The sequence below is a fragment of the Gasterosteus aculeatus genome, chromosome 3, assembly GCF_964276395.1.
Source record: "Gasterosteus aculeatus chromosome 3, fGasAcu3.hap1.1, whole genome shotgun sequence".
NCBI classification, from domain to species: Eukaryota; Metazoa; Chordata; class Actinopteri; order Perciformes; family Gasterosteidae; genus Gasterosteus; species Gasterosteus aculeatus.
In genome coordinates, this window is record NC_135690.1 from 6,025,990 (window position 1) to 6,039,160 (window position 13,171).

Consider the following 13,171-nt stretch of genomic DNA (forward strand, 5'->3'; position numbering starts at 1 on the left):
CAACATGAAGGAAACAGAACGTTTATATCACCTGTGTGTTGACAACGTCAGTATCCATGATGGAGCTTTTTCTAATGTTTTTAAAGCAAGCGCTACGGACGTGGATGAGTGATTCACTTGGAACATAATCACTGACTTCTGACAATACTCAGTTCAGACGTAATTAGTTACACATGCACTAGAAGAAATGCTCATCACCATTAGTCTTCATGGCGGATATGTTTTATTGGATTCTAGATTGAATTATTATTCTAGTCGTTGGCATCCAGACTGTATCTGTGACGCTCTACTATGATGCTGTTATTTGGTCAATAATGAGCCTCTGAGCTGGAAACCTGGTCATTTTAACAAGGCAAGTAAAACATATTTATAGAGCGCTTAGTACACACCAGGATCACAAAGTGCTTTACATGGCAACATAAAGAGAAAAACTGTGACCAAAAGGGGCCAATAAATAACAGACACATTACATGTCATTTAGAGGATGCTTTTATCCAAAGGGACTTACATTGCATTAGTTAATCCGTCCCACACAGTGGGAGTAGTGTGCAGCCGTAGGGACGTCCAGGGGTTGGCCGTCTTGCTCAGGGACACTTTGACATTGGACATGGAGCAGTCAGGCTTTGAACCGCCAACCTTGCGGTTCCCAGTGGACCCTCTACTCCATGAACCACCGTTGCCCCCCCGCACATGATGGACAATACACAACGTAAGTAAGTTAAAAAGCAGGAACAGGACATGGGTTTTACAGAAACACCAGTTTAAAAAGATGGGTTTTGAGCTGCAGGCAGAGCATTCCACAGTTCAGGAGCTACTGCCTCAAAAGCTTGTTCACCAACGGTCTGCGTAAAAATGATGCAAAAATTACTTTTTAGAATTGGTCCTAAAAGGTAAGAAATAAAGAGAAAAGGCAGAAAACACTGGAGAGGTTTGAGACCCAAACCAACCCTCAGAGACATTGAAGCTGGTGTCAGCAAGGTAGGAGGTAAGCCCGTCTAATGCCATCGCCATGACATGGTCGGTTGAAAAGGAGCTCGCGAGCCTGGAAAGTGTGTACAGTATACACTGTCTTTGTCTACAGTATCGAACACTGAACTAAAATCCTGAAGTACTAATAAAGAGCACTCGCCCGCATCAGAAGACATGAGAATGTCATTTGAAACCCTCAGAAGTTGACTGTTTTTTTTACAGAACCCAGACTGGAATCTGTCACATATATTGTGCCTCTCCAGTGCAGCAGTAAGTTGGTTTCTTTTCTTTTTCTAACATTTAGGACAGGAAAGGAAGTTGATATGGGTCTGGAGTTTATATGCAAGCCGGATCTAAGTTGGGTTTCTTCAATGCAGGTTGGGTAATGTGTCCTAATTAGCTCTATTATAATATATTTTATCATTTTTAGATTAATACAGAAAGTTTCATTTTGGATATCATGGAAACCAAAACATCTCCTGATGTGTTACTCTAAATAAATCCATGCATGTAGAGACAGGGTAGAAAGGACCCATAACTCCAACCTAGTGACTGGAGCAGCTTCGGGGTGCAGTGTGGGTTACCACGGTGATGATCTAAACACAAATAAAAACAACAGTCTGCACTACTATCCAGTCAGTCATGACAGCAGCCTGTCAGCATGTTTGCAGAGCTACTGCTTCATGTGAACAGATCCAGACAGTCATCCAGCTCCGGCAGGAGGCTGGCCCTGTCACCATGACAACAGCCAGCTCGATGGGGTTGTTCTCTTTTCCGCCTCCGTTTATACACACTTGCATTCTTCTGCTCTTTGTCCTCCTTTGGTTCGTCCCTCCTCTCTGTCTCCAGTTGATTGTCTCGTGGTTTCTGTGAGATGGGAGGACTTGGGATTGGGAGTAATTGGAGTTTCTCTTTAGTCAGGGCCGACTGTAGATTCTGGTAGTACCTGGTGATGACCAAATATAAATCAGAGCAGCCTGCTGCATCTTTGAATTCTGTTGTATAGAGACTTCAAACATGCAGGGCAGGAGAAAGCCATGCGCAGACGAACCTGTGAATCCTCCTCAGGTTCTCCTCCATCTTCTGATTGGCTATCTGAGTAAGAAAATGGATGTACTCATGTTCAACCAGGAGCTTTCCTTCGCGGCTGAGAGGCACCTCCAGTCCGTGGGTGCTTCTGACAGCCTAGATGGACAAAACACATTCACTTTAAAAACAGTATATACAAGCAACTCATGCAGTAAAGCAATCATGGGTTCTACTGCATGGATTTCCCAAAAGTTTAGGTAAATATCTAATTATCTGATAGTGACTGGACCCATACATGTCATTGATGTCACAGAGCATACCGTGATGATTTTTCCTGTCTTGCCGACAGTGAGCCCAGAGTTCCTGAAGCCGGAGTTGACTGCCACAGAATGCTAGACAGAAAACACAGCGGCACGTTTGCTTAATTTAAAATCAATTTACGTAGAGACCTCCCTGGCAAGGCCATGTTCACACAGGGCTGCAGAGAGCCGTGTTTCATATACACCTGCTCTGTGATTGTTCAACAACACACGCAGACACACAAACACAACAACACCTCACCATCAGCTGAGCGTCCTCCAGCCGCCGACACTGAAGATGGAGCACAAAGGGCTCGAACTTAAACACTGCATCTCCACTGGACCCGGCCAATGCGCACATCTGAGGAGCAAAGCCGATGTGCTCTCGTTCATATCAAATCCGCATTGTAAGCGTATACACGAGTAGTGCAGGTGTCCATCACATCTCACCAGGTCTTCCGATGTACATTTCTGGTGTGAGACAAAGAGCCAAACGCAATTCTGTTTGTGGATATCGGAGCTCCCTGCAGCCTGGAGGAGAGGACATGAGGCAAAGACAGACTTAAACACAGCAGTGTGGTAATAGACCATGTTATAGATACAGGTTGCCAAAGAACTAACTAGCTGACTTTTGTTTGGCGAGTTAGCTAGGTAGCTAGCTAACGTTAGCTACTTCCAGCAGTGTTGAATGGTCGCTAGCGTCAGTTAGCTTGTTAGCGTCAGTTAGCTTGTTCCTCACCCGGTCGATGAGGATGACTCTCCCGGAGCAGGAGCTGGTGGTGAAGTACTCCTCACGGCTGTTGAGCAGAGACACGACATTGGCGATGTCCTCATCCACGCTTCCCTTCTTACTCAAGTCCAGTTTGTTGAGACACTGCTTCTTCCACTGACTGAACGCTTTCTCCATCGCTCACGTGCACGTGTTTTCCACAGCTGACGTCAAAGTGAACAGTAGTCACGTGAAGAAACGTTAGCTACACACGTTACAGCGTCACCGTGAGTTTCCATAATCGTTGACGGGACAACAATTCATTAAAAAAACACTTTGTAAACAACAGCCAGCTGCTTTCTCCTTCTTCATCAGATAAACATCGGCGACGGCGCACAGCGCCACCTGCCGCGCCGGAGGCGACACTCTCACCCGCTTCTCCGTTTCTTGTGTCGTATTTGATCAGTGAGCACATGCTAATAGTTATATACGATGATTGGAATAAACAAATGCGCAGACCAGAAGCATACTATTCAATAAACAACAAGCAAAGATCCGCTTCTGCATTGACTATAATTGTTCTCATGATTCATTTGATCAAAGTCTTTGTAGCTATATATGTTACATTTGTATGTTTTTACATCATTTTAGAGGAGCCTAAAGTTTAATACTACGCCACAGCTGGACAAAATCACAAAAAACTCAAGACCTGTATTACACTGCACAATGTTTCTAGTGTATCGTTTTGAATTGTATTGGACTGTAAAATAAAGGGTGCGAACGGTCGAGGGAGATAAATAAAAAAGACTGATGACTTTTCTGTTTACTGCTGCCTTTAATTTAATTTTTAGCTTGCTTGTTGTTTTAATATCTCTTTTTAAAGTCTCAGTCATAACCTGCACATGTCACCTATTTTATTATGGAATATATGTGGAATACTGTCAGAGAGAGAGAGACGGAGACACAGAAAGAGAGACAGAGAGAGACAGAGAGAGAGAGAGAGAGGAATTATCCCCTGTTGGACTGGCATGATTTAACTGGCCCAGAATCTATAAGTGACAGCTGAGCAGAGAAGCCATTGACACAGATCAGAGTACAGTGACAGAGTACAGGAGATACAGGCTCTCTGCCATGAAGACATTATGAGGATCAGACCACAGGTCAGTGTCACTCTTCTCTCTCGCTGTGTTTACTGGTGACCTTACAGTGAAACCTGACCGAGTGTGTAAACTTCTGTTGCTGGACAAAGGAATACGGCTCTAATCACAGTCAAGTGATGTTTATTATAATCTTCATGATCGTTGTCACCCACATTGAATTTAACCACACGTTCAGCCCTGTAAATACAGCTGTTACCTAGAAAACCCACCGTGTTAGGAGATGTGTTGTAAGAGACAAACAAGTGGTTTGCACTTCTCTAAACAGAGAACTGTTTTCTCCTGGTGCCAGATGATATTAATTTTTTTTGTACTGCCTTAAATCAGAACTTCACTTCAAACTTCATTTGGGACGTGGTTTAAAAGATGTTTCACTGAAATCAGGTCATAACCCTTGTATTTTGTTAGTATAAACAACCATAAGAATAAAACCAACAATGTGGAAGTGGTTCTGACATTAGAAGACGCTCACAAACATGTAGTTTTATTTTTAAAAGAGAGTATTTTTTTATAAACAATTGTATTTTAGTGTGAGTGTATTCAGACAAGTGATTCTGGCAATAAAACAGTATTTGGTTGTGTTAAAAACAGCATAATGGTATAAAGGTACATATACTGTATATACAATATATATATATAATAATAATTTTGTTATATATTCATAACATTATCTTTATTTTTTTATTTAAACCTTTATTTAGCCGGGGAAGTCCCATTTAGATTAAAAATATTTTTTTCTGACACGCTTTTGCATGATGTAGACACACAGGTCGCTTGGCAGCAGACCAAGGATTGCCTTATAAATGAAGGTGTACCGATGACAGAGCCTACTGGTCGGCCATCCTACCCGGGACTATAACTCACAGTGGGTAGTCAGAGGTTTACAAGTTGTAATGAACCTCAGTGAAGCTTTGTTTGACAGTTTGCAGAAGCATGCATATAAAGAAGATCACCATAGTCCAACACAGGTAAAAAAGTAGCAGCAACTAATCTATTTTTTACATTAGTTGAAAAGCACATCTTATTTCACAAATCAAAACCCAGTTTTAACCTCAATCTTTTCACCAGGCTGTGGCTGAAAAGTGAGGGAGTCATCAATCAAATTACCCAGATGTTTATAATAGTCAACCAGCTCTATTTCATTTCACTCAAGAGTGACCACTGAAGGGATTTTCTGTGGTTTACTCACTCGAAAACAATATGAGTTTTGTCTTATCAGAATTTATAACACGTTTCAGTTGAAAAGGGATAAATTGAACAACATCAAAAGCATTTTGCAAAGAGTTGATGCACAGCAATATATCATAGTGTCATCAGCATAGAAGTTAAAGTTAGCGTCCAACATATTTTGGTTCCGATTATTTACATAAATAGTAAATAAAAGTAGACCCAATAGAGAGCCTTGTGGCACACTCTTGCAGACCGTTGCATTATCAAATGATAAACCCTAATATGTGATGCACTGAGACCTACCTGAGGTGGCCCAGCACTAAGGACACAGCTGGGATTCACTGTGCAGGGACTTTTTACTCTATAAGTTCCATGTGTGGACTGGATTTTCTCTTAACTCTGTTTTTTGGAAGAGATTTAAGATGAAAATGGCAATTTAAAGAGTTTTCCACCAGTTCTTTCTCTTTCGGTTCATGTGAGCCCTGAAGCAGTCTCAGGCCCGCACATCATCTCATCAACCACAGATCATTCAGAGGTCTATAACAACTCCTCTTCAGAGCGCAAGGGTTGATGGGAAACGAGGTGCAAGAGTCACCTTCCTTGTAGCCTACCTGAGTGTGCTATGAGTTCCATTAGTAACACAGACCACATGTGTTGTTGTTGTTGTTGTTGCACCTGTGGGAGCTGGATGTTTTCATGAATACGTATGAACACTTAGCAACGTAATCAACAAGCATGACTTTGTACCTCAAAAGTAGGTTAAAGATCTTTGAGTGGTTGGGAGACCAGAAAGTTAATTCACCATTTGTTCATGCACTCTGAGACAAAGTGGGTGACAACTCATCTTTGTCCCCATGTTGGTATGTGGGTTGGGTGCTTGCCATGCTCTGCAGGTGTGCTGGAGGCTAGAGGGGGTCAGCAGTGAAATCCTCGGTTGGACCAGGTATACAGGGGGGAGAGTGTCATAATGGGTGTCACCTGTGCACATGGTGCAACCTGGGGCGGGTTGATTGACGGCGCTATACAGGTGAAGGGCATTGACTGTTGGGGGGAAAATGGTGGAATCTCTGCGTAGCTGAGGGCACGTGTTAGATGAGGTTATGTGGAGTTGATTCAGTTAACGAATTAGGTTTTGTTTTGTTTTTCATCTGTTTAATCAGACATGTATCAGGAAACTTCCTTTTTTTACAAATAAAGAAAACTTTTTTACCTGGACCAAGTCTCGCTTGCCTGCCTCCTAATTCCAGGATTCGCTCAGTCGTGACATCTTCACACACTCACTCACTCTAGGTGATGTTCTCTTTAGGTTTACCTGTTCCTGTACACCTGTTCAGTTTTGATACCATGTGTTATGGTATCATTATTTGGTTGTGTTTATGGATACGTTTCAGATACAGTGTTTAAATTAAACATGTACTGCTTAAGGGTAGTAATCCAAACCATTGGAACCAGTTTTAGGAAATGGATCAGCAGCATTTCCCCTCACGTTCCCTTCAGGGTTTCCATTAGATTTTGCTGATGCAATCAGATACAGTCAAGTCAATCAACATACGTTTATATAGATTACAAATGACACAATGACATACCTCCTTTAGAAACAACATGTTGCAGGGAGTGGCCTCGGGCCACAACATGGCACATGGCTTAAAGCCGGTGCGTCCGGGCTGTGCGCCCCACATATCCTCACGAGTAACGGGGGGCGCGCACACACACACACACACACACACACACACACACACACACACACACACACACACACACACGTGCCTACCCGTGCAGAAAATAGGTTTTTAGCACACTTCTGACATAACATCCATGGTTTTTGTTTTTTCTCCAAAGGTTGTATAATGAGGAGATGAATTACCGTGTGGATAAAATCCAGACACAGAAATAGTTAATAAAACGATTAACAATTTGTTACATCGAGCAATTATTGAAGTTTGTGGTTCTCTTTATACTTTATGCTAAAGGGAATGATGAGTGATTCTCAACCTGGGACCCGGACCCCGGGATTGGTGGAAAAAAGAGACTTTTTAATGCCAACACTGTATTTGAGAACAATAATCTATTTTATCATTATTTTTAGCTTTATTTTGCTCATTTCACAAAACACACATAAAATCTTAAGAACTTTGCCAAGAAATCATCATCATTATCATTATTTTGAGCTTTTTGCTCATTTCACAAAACACACGTAGAATCTTGAGAACTTTTCCAAGAGATTAAATATTCTGAAGTAAATAAATAAAATACATTTTTGATGCAATAAGTCAACAAAATAAACAGAGACACGTTACAGTCAATTCCAGAAAAGGGTTACAGTTTCCTCCCTTGCATTTGTCTGTCCCTAAAACAATGCAGCCTTCCTCTGGATGAAGCACAGTTTACAAAATAAAACAACACTTCAGCATAAATAGTTCAATAAAAAAGATCTTCTCGTGTTTCCGCTGCACCTGATGTATCACCTGCGGATGGATGTGGTTAGGATTGTTGTTATAATTCTGCCATCAAATTAAAAGCACCATTGCTCTGTAGATAACAGCACTAAGTAAATACTAATAGTTTTCCTCATGCTGCTTATGCTAAGAAATAGTCGTGTAGTGTGTATTCTGAAAAGCCCGACAGGAAGCGTTATTGTTAGTGTAAGTACCCACGGCCCCCTGCCTGCTGCCCCCCCGCTGCTGGCTGCTCAGAGCCGGAGGAGAGCGGTTGGATACGGGGGCGACCGTCCTTTCCTCTCAACGGGAGACAATGTCCGTCCTGCCGCGGCCGAAACCCAGAAACACGCATTCTACAGGCGTTTAGGGAGAAACCACATTATCACGTGACGACACGTCCAGCCCACCTCACCGGGCGATGGTCTGCCGTTAAGGGCTCGGTGGAACCGGAGTCCATCGGAATATCACCAAAATTACGACCGGAATCAAGTACGGGTCCCTGTCTCCCGACAACGGGAGAGACCACCGGCCGCTCGTTATGTCTCGCGCCAAGGAGCGTCTGAAAGGCGGGAACGAGACCAAGGACAGCGTCACTCTGCTGCCGTGCTTTTATTTTGTAGAGGTGAAATATTCATCTATCTTTCTGTATCTATTAATTCATATATCCATAATTCCATCTATGTCTATGTATGTATTAAGGTATGTATGTATGTATGTATTAAGGTATGTATGTATTAAGGATTGTATATGTACGTATGTATGTATGTATGTATGTATGTATGTATGTATGTATGTATGTATGTATGTATGTATGTATGTATGTATGTATGTATGTATCTTGCATGTATCTTGCATGTGTGTATGTATCAGATGAGATGATACTGGATCTGCACGCTGCTGCTGGTTTGCGATGGTTGCTGTGCTGCTTGGTTCACTGGCTGCTCTGCTGGTACCACAATCGAGTTTAATCCTGCTGTGAAACGGAGAATCTGCATTCACCTCGTTTCTGTTTTCCGGCCAGTGACACTGCATTCAACAGGATAGCCTGAATGCTTTTTGTGATGCAAGGTTATGAAAGAGTGCTTATCATCACGTATCATCCGTGAATACACCTTTAAAGGAAGAGAGAGCCACTGTGTTTATTGACGACGGAATGACATCGACTATCCAAACATGCTCACATACTTGGATATATTGCCATATTCGCACCATTTAGTCAAAATGTAATGATCAGTATGATGAAATGCCCGTCGCCGTCACATCTCTGTGTTCCTCTGTCTCTGTCTCAGTCATTGTTACTCGCCCCGGGACTAAAGCCTACAGGGCTGCTGCATTCAGTTCCTACGTCCCCAGCTGTCCTGGAAGCTCCACAATGTGCACGTCTTTTACATCCAAAATGATCAGTAGCAAAGTGTTGGCTGCAATAGTTGTGGCCTTTAATGGTGACTTTTGTTTTGACATAACTAGAGACTATGCAGGGACACATAGTCTTAGTCATAGTTGTTTATTTTTGTGCAATATTTTCCACACATTACAATTGCTGTGTGATTACTTTAAGGGACCTCAATTATTAGTCTGTATCGCAATTCAGGGGCGACCCTGCTTCCCATCGAGTTGATCAGCAAAAGACAATCACATTTTGCCAGTCTGACTACTGAATTTCTTCTGCTTGCATCACGAGCTGTTGATTTGGGGTTAGGGGGGGTTAGAAGAGACTTTGGCTACTTGCAGGTCATATTGCAACAAATGGACACAGTATCTTTACATTCAATTCAGTGAATTACCATGCAACCCCAATTGCTGTAATACACATACATTAAAGCACTTACATGGTTAGCAGTGACCATATTTCATAAGTCTAAAGGATTGCATTCCATTAAGTTTAATGACCGGTAGAAAAAAAGGACAAAGAATTGGCCAAAATTAAAGCGGCAAAATTTGAGATTACCTGGCATTTTGTCCTTAAATATAGGAACAGCTCCAACACGATTGGTCATTACTGTAATGCAACTCAATAGCCTCTTTTGCACAGTGCTGCTGAAGTGAATCTTGGGCCGTCTATTGGCAAGCAGCTCACAATCGCTCCACACGTGTCACGATACGATATATTGCGATATCAAAACATATTGCTTTATACCAACGAGATAGTCTGAACTGCCAGACATTATGTCAAAATAAAGTGTATATTGTATTTTCATAGTGTCCCTGAACACTAAAAAATAAAATATATACTGTATATCACGCATCACATGATGTTTCAACACATTTCGTCCTCTCATTGTAAATTCTGCATTGCTCCATCCCCCATGTGTTGGCGACTCGGGTCACTGTGCCAATCCACAGTAAACGGCAGCTTGCTTGTGAGACGCCATCTTGGGATTTTGGGGCTGTCACGTGGCAGGCTGCTACATGCTTGTATAGCTCAGAAGGCAATAGGCAGCCAGGGTTTAAGGAGCCATGGTGGAGGTTGTCTGCCACACATTATAATTAAAGCAATATAATTAACATTTTATTCAGGTCGAAACCTGATTATTGTTGTGCATTGACAGCAGTTGCTATCAAGCAGTTACACATAATTTAAAACGTGATCGCCTTAGTAAGCTAGGTCTATATTATTCCACAGCCATAGCTAAAACCACCAAGTTAGTCAGCACTGTGTACTTCTGGTTCCCTTGCCTCAAAGTCATCTATTTTTTGAATGGGCTTTTGGTCAGATGCCTGGAATACGGTATGAGGTTAACAAAGCTTTAGACATTTGAAGGTTTGCTTGTGCTACATGAAATATCCCAAATCTCAATTTTTTTTGTTATTATGTGTTTAAATAAAGGCGTTTGTTAGCAAGTGACTAAATGAGTACAAAGTCGGTTTTTGGCTTAGAGGGGAGGAAATGATATCAATCGATTCTGATGTCATTCTAATCCAGTGAATACATTATACTGAAATCCTGTGTATCGCATATCACCATAAATCAGTTCACACATTGATTTGCAAGATTTGCCTACTAACCAGCATAGATACTAAATACTAAAATTTATACAATTGACACATAAAAAAACATATGGAGGTTGATACATGTATATTAAATCATTCAACTCTAACTTAACAACTAGTCTTGAGACGTCTCATTCTCGGTTTGCACTGAACTTTTTCTTCCTTCCTTCCTCAGCCTATTAGTCTAAAACAATTGTAAAATTGAGGGGTGTCATTAATATTTAAGCTACAACCCATCAGGGATACACATATCCCAACAGTATTTCAGCAGTCAACTACTTTGTGTTAGTGGTAAACTGCTAGACGAACTAAATAAACAAACTGTCAAAGAATAGCTGTTCAATTAAGGCTTTGACGGGAGGATTTGGGCAGTTAATAAAATATTTGAGTCAATATTTGCTCAGAGAAAAATCTAACAAAAGGCTTTATGTATGCTATCAATGTCAGTAATAAAGAGCAAAGTTCCCGCCAGGTCATTACAAGCTCCCTAAGCATCAGGGATGTTTTTAAAAAATTTCAAGAGGCTTGCTAAACTTAAACGTGTTGTAGTGAACTCACATAGTATATAATAACTTCTAATCTAGATTTCGTTATGTTAGAAAGTGTTCGGGGAACTCCTCACCTCCAGGCCAGTGCGCAAAAAGGTTGGCGGTGTGCAGATTGCCAGTTCAATCCTGCCTCCACACCAATTACGGTGGGAATTTGTAATCAGGAATCAGGAACATTTATCACCAAAATATGTTTGCCATACAAGGAATTTGACTTGGCGGTTGGTGCGTAACAGCAGATAGTAAGACAATGGACAACATAGTGCAAGACAATAGCATGTTAAATTTACAAATTTACAATTTGACTCGGTATAAAATAAAATATAAGGCTATGGGCTAGGGGATATAGAATAGACAATTCTAAAATAAAAGGATAAGAATTAATTAAAATTAAAATAAAAGTTGAAAATAAAGTGAACCAGCGAACAGATAGCCATTCTCTACACGCTGTGTTGTAAGTGTATGTGAAAGTGACCGGTGCATGTGGAGTATGAAGGGGAGTGACCGGTGGGATGTCCGAGTCAGTCAGTGGGGGACCGGCTCTGTTGATGAGCCCGACTGCCGACGGGAAGAAACTGTTGGTGTGGCGGGAGGTCTTAGTCCTGATGGACCTCAGCCTCCTGCCAGATGGAAGCGGCACAAACAGGTTTTGTCCGGGGTGACAGGGGTCGGCTACGATCTTTTTAGCTCGCTTCAGAGACCTGGAAGCGAACAAGTCCTGCAGGGACGGCAGATTGCAGCCGATCACCCTCTCTGCAGAGCGGATGACACGCTGCAGCCTGCCCTTGTCCTTGGCTGTGGCTGCAGCGTACCAGACGGTGATGGAGGAGCAGAGCATGGACTCGATGATGGCCGTGTAGAAGTGGACCATCATCGTCTTTGGCAGGTTGAATTTCTTCAGCTGCCTCAGGAAGAACAACCTCTGCTACTGAAGGTTGGCTCATTATTGAAGAGGCTTTGTGAGTCTACATAGAAGACATGTTGGTGTCTTGTCTTGTTTGCCAGACATCCAGTGACGACCACAATTGTTAGATAAATTACGTTTTGACAAAAGGGGTTGGAAGCGCTTAGTTGAAACTCACTATGCGGGTTGTGTTATGTGCATCAGACTTGCTCATATATTGGTAGAGTTTTCCCCGTACCAGTTTTCAAACTAATCTTTAATGGAGGATATGATCAAACCATGATCTGACCATGCTATAGGCAATCCTTTAAATTAAGTGTTTGGCACAGTGAATAATGAATAAATGACTAAGGCGGATAAAGCCTGTTGGCACTTAGATTGGCAGATTTTATTATTTTCTTGAAATATTGCCACGTTAACTGTAAACAGAGCTCACATCGTATACTGTGTATCAATTTTCTTGGCTTTGGTAAAAAAAACAATTAGAATCCATCTTGATTATGTGCGTTTCTGCTTTCTCTCCCTGCCAGAGCAGCTTGGTTTCCACTACATTTTCTATCTCAGACACTGTCACACCATCCTACCCTCCAACTGGCTGCTAGGCAACATGGCCCTCTGAATGGGGTGTATTTTTACATCTGTGTGTTCAGGGCTAAAGACGCTGAGAGTAGAAAAACATCCCTGCTGCAGCCTGGTTTCCTCTGTGTGCACAGTGGCTACTAAGACTTGGTTGACTATGGGACTCAAAAATGATCATTGTTTTACTCACTTCATCAAATATGCATTACATAATCCAGACCGGATCATTTACATTAAGGATTAGAATTGTGACAGCTGTGGCTGGAGGCATAATGTTCTTCCAGCCACATGTAGGCCTACACAATATCTGGAGAATCTCCATTGTCCTCATGGACTTTAAATGAGGATTACCTCACTTGAACTTAAATTTGGTGTTCA

At 41.9% G+C, this 13,171-nt stretch overlaps 2 protein-coding genes across 2 annotated transcripts in view; one reads left to right on the plus strand and one right to left on the minus strand.

The window, feature by feature from the left end:
• Window positions 1-206: 206 nt before the first annotated feature.
• On the minus strand, window positions 207-3,460 carry tyw3 (tRNA-yW synthesizing protein 3 homolog (S. cerevisiae)). Its single transcript, XM_040171966.2, has 6 exons — window positions 3,037-3,460; window positions 2,748-2,828; window positions 2,560-2,658; window positions 2,319-2,390; window positions 2,021-2,154; window positions 207-1,915 (listed from the first exon to the last, which is right to left on the minus strand). The coding sequence occupies exons 1-6, from the start codon at window positions 3,202-3,204 to the stop codon at window positions 1,651-1,653; spliced, it is 819 nt and encodes a 272-aa protein (XP_040027900.2). The 5' UTR covers window positions 3,205-3,460; the 3' UTR covers window positions 207-1,650.
• A 4,503-nt stretch (window positions 3,461-7,963) lies between these two features.
• The window catches only part of LOC120815746 (phospholipid phosphatase-related protein type 4), a 34,083-nt gene continuing 28,875 nt past the window's right edge, over window positions 7,964-13,171 (plus strand). Inside the window, exon 1 of the mRNA XM_040170678.2 lies at window positions 7,964-8,393. Within this exon, the coding sequence (XP_040026612.2) occupies window positions 8,310-8,393 (84 nt within the window). The 5' untranslated portion in view covers window positions 7,964-8,309. The remainder of the gene's footprint in view (window positions 8,394-13,171) is intronic.

What these genes read in the sequence shown, in the direction of transcription:
- tyw3 (XM_040171966.2), bottom strand. Translation starts at nt 3,204, where the DNA reads ATGGAGAAAGCGTTCAGTCAGTGGAAGAAGCAGTGTCTCAACAAACTG. An exon ending in AATGTACATCGGAAGACCTG is followed by an intron (nt 2,659 to 2,747) that starts GTGAGATGTGAT and finishes TTTGCTCCTCAG; the next exon opens with ATGTGCGCATTGGCCGGGTC. An exon ending in AACCTGAGGAGGATTCACAG is followed by an intron (nt 1,916 to 2,020) that starts GTTCGTCTGCGC and finishes GGTCATCACCAG; the next exon opens with GTACTACCAGAATCTACAGT.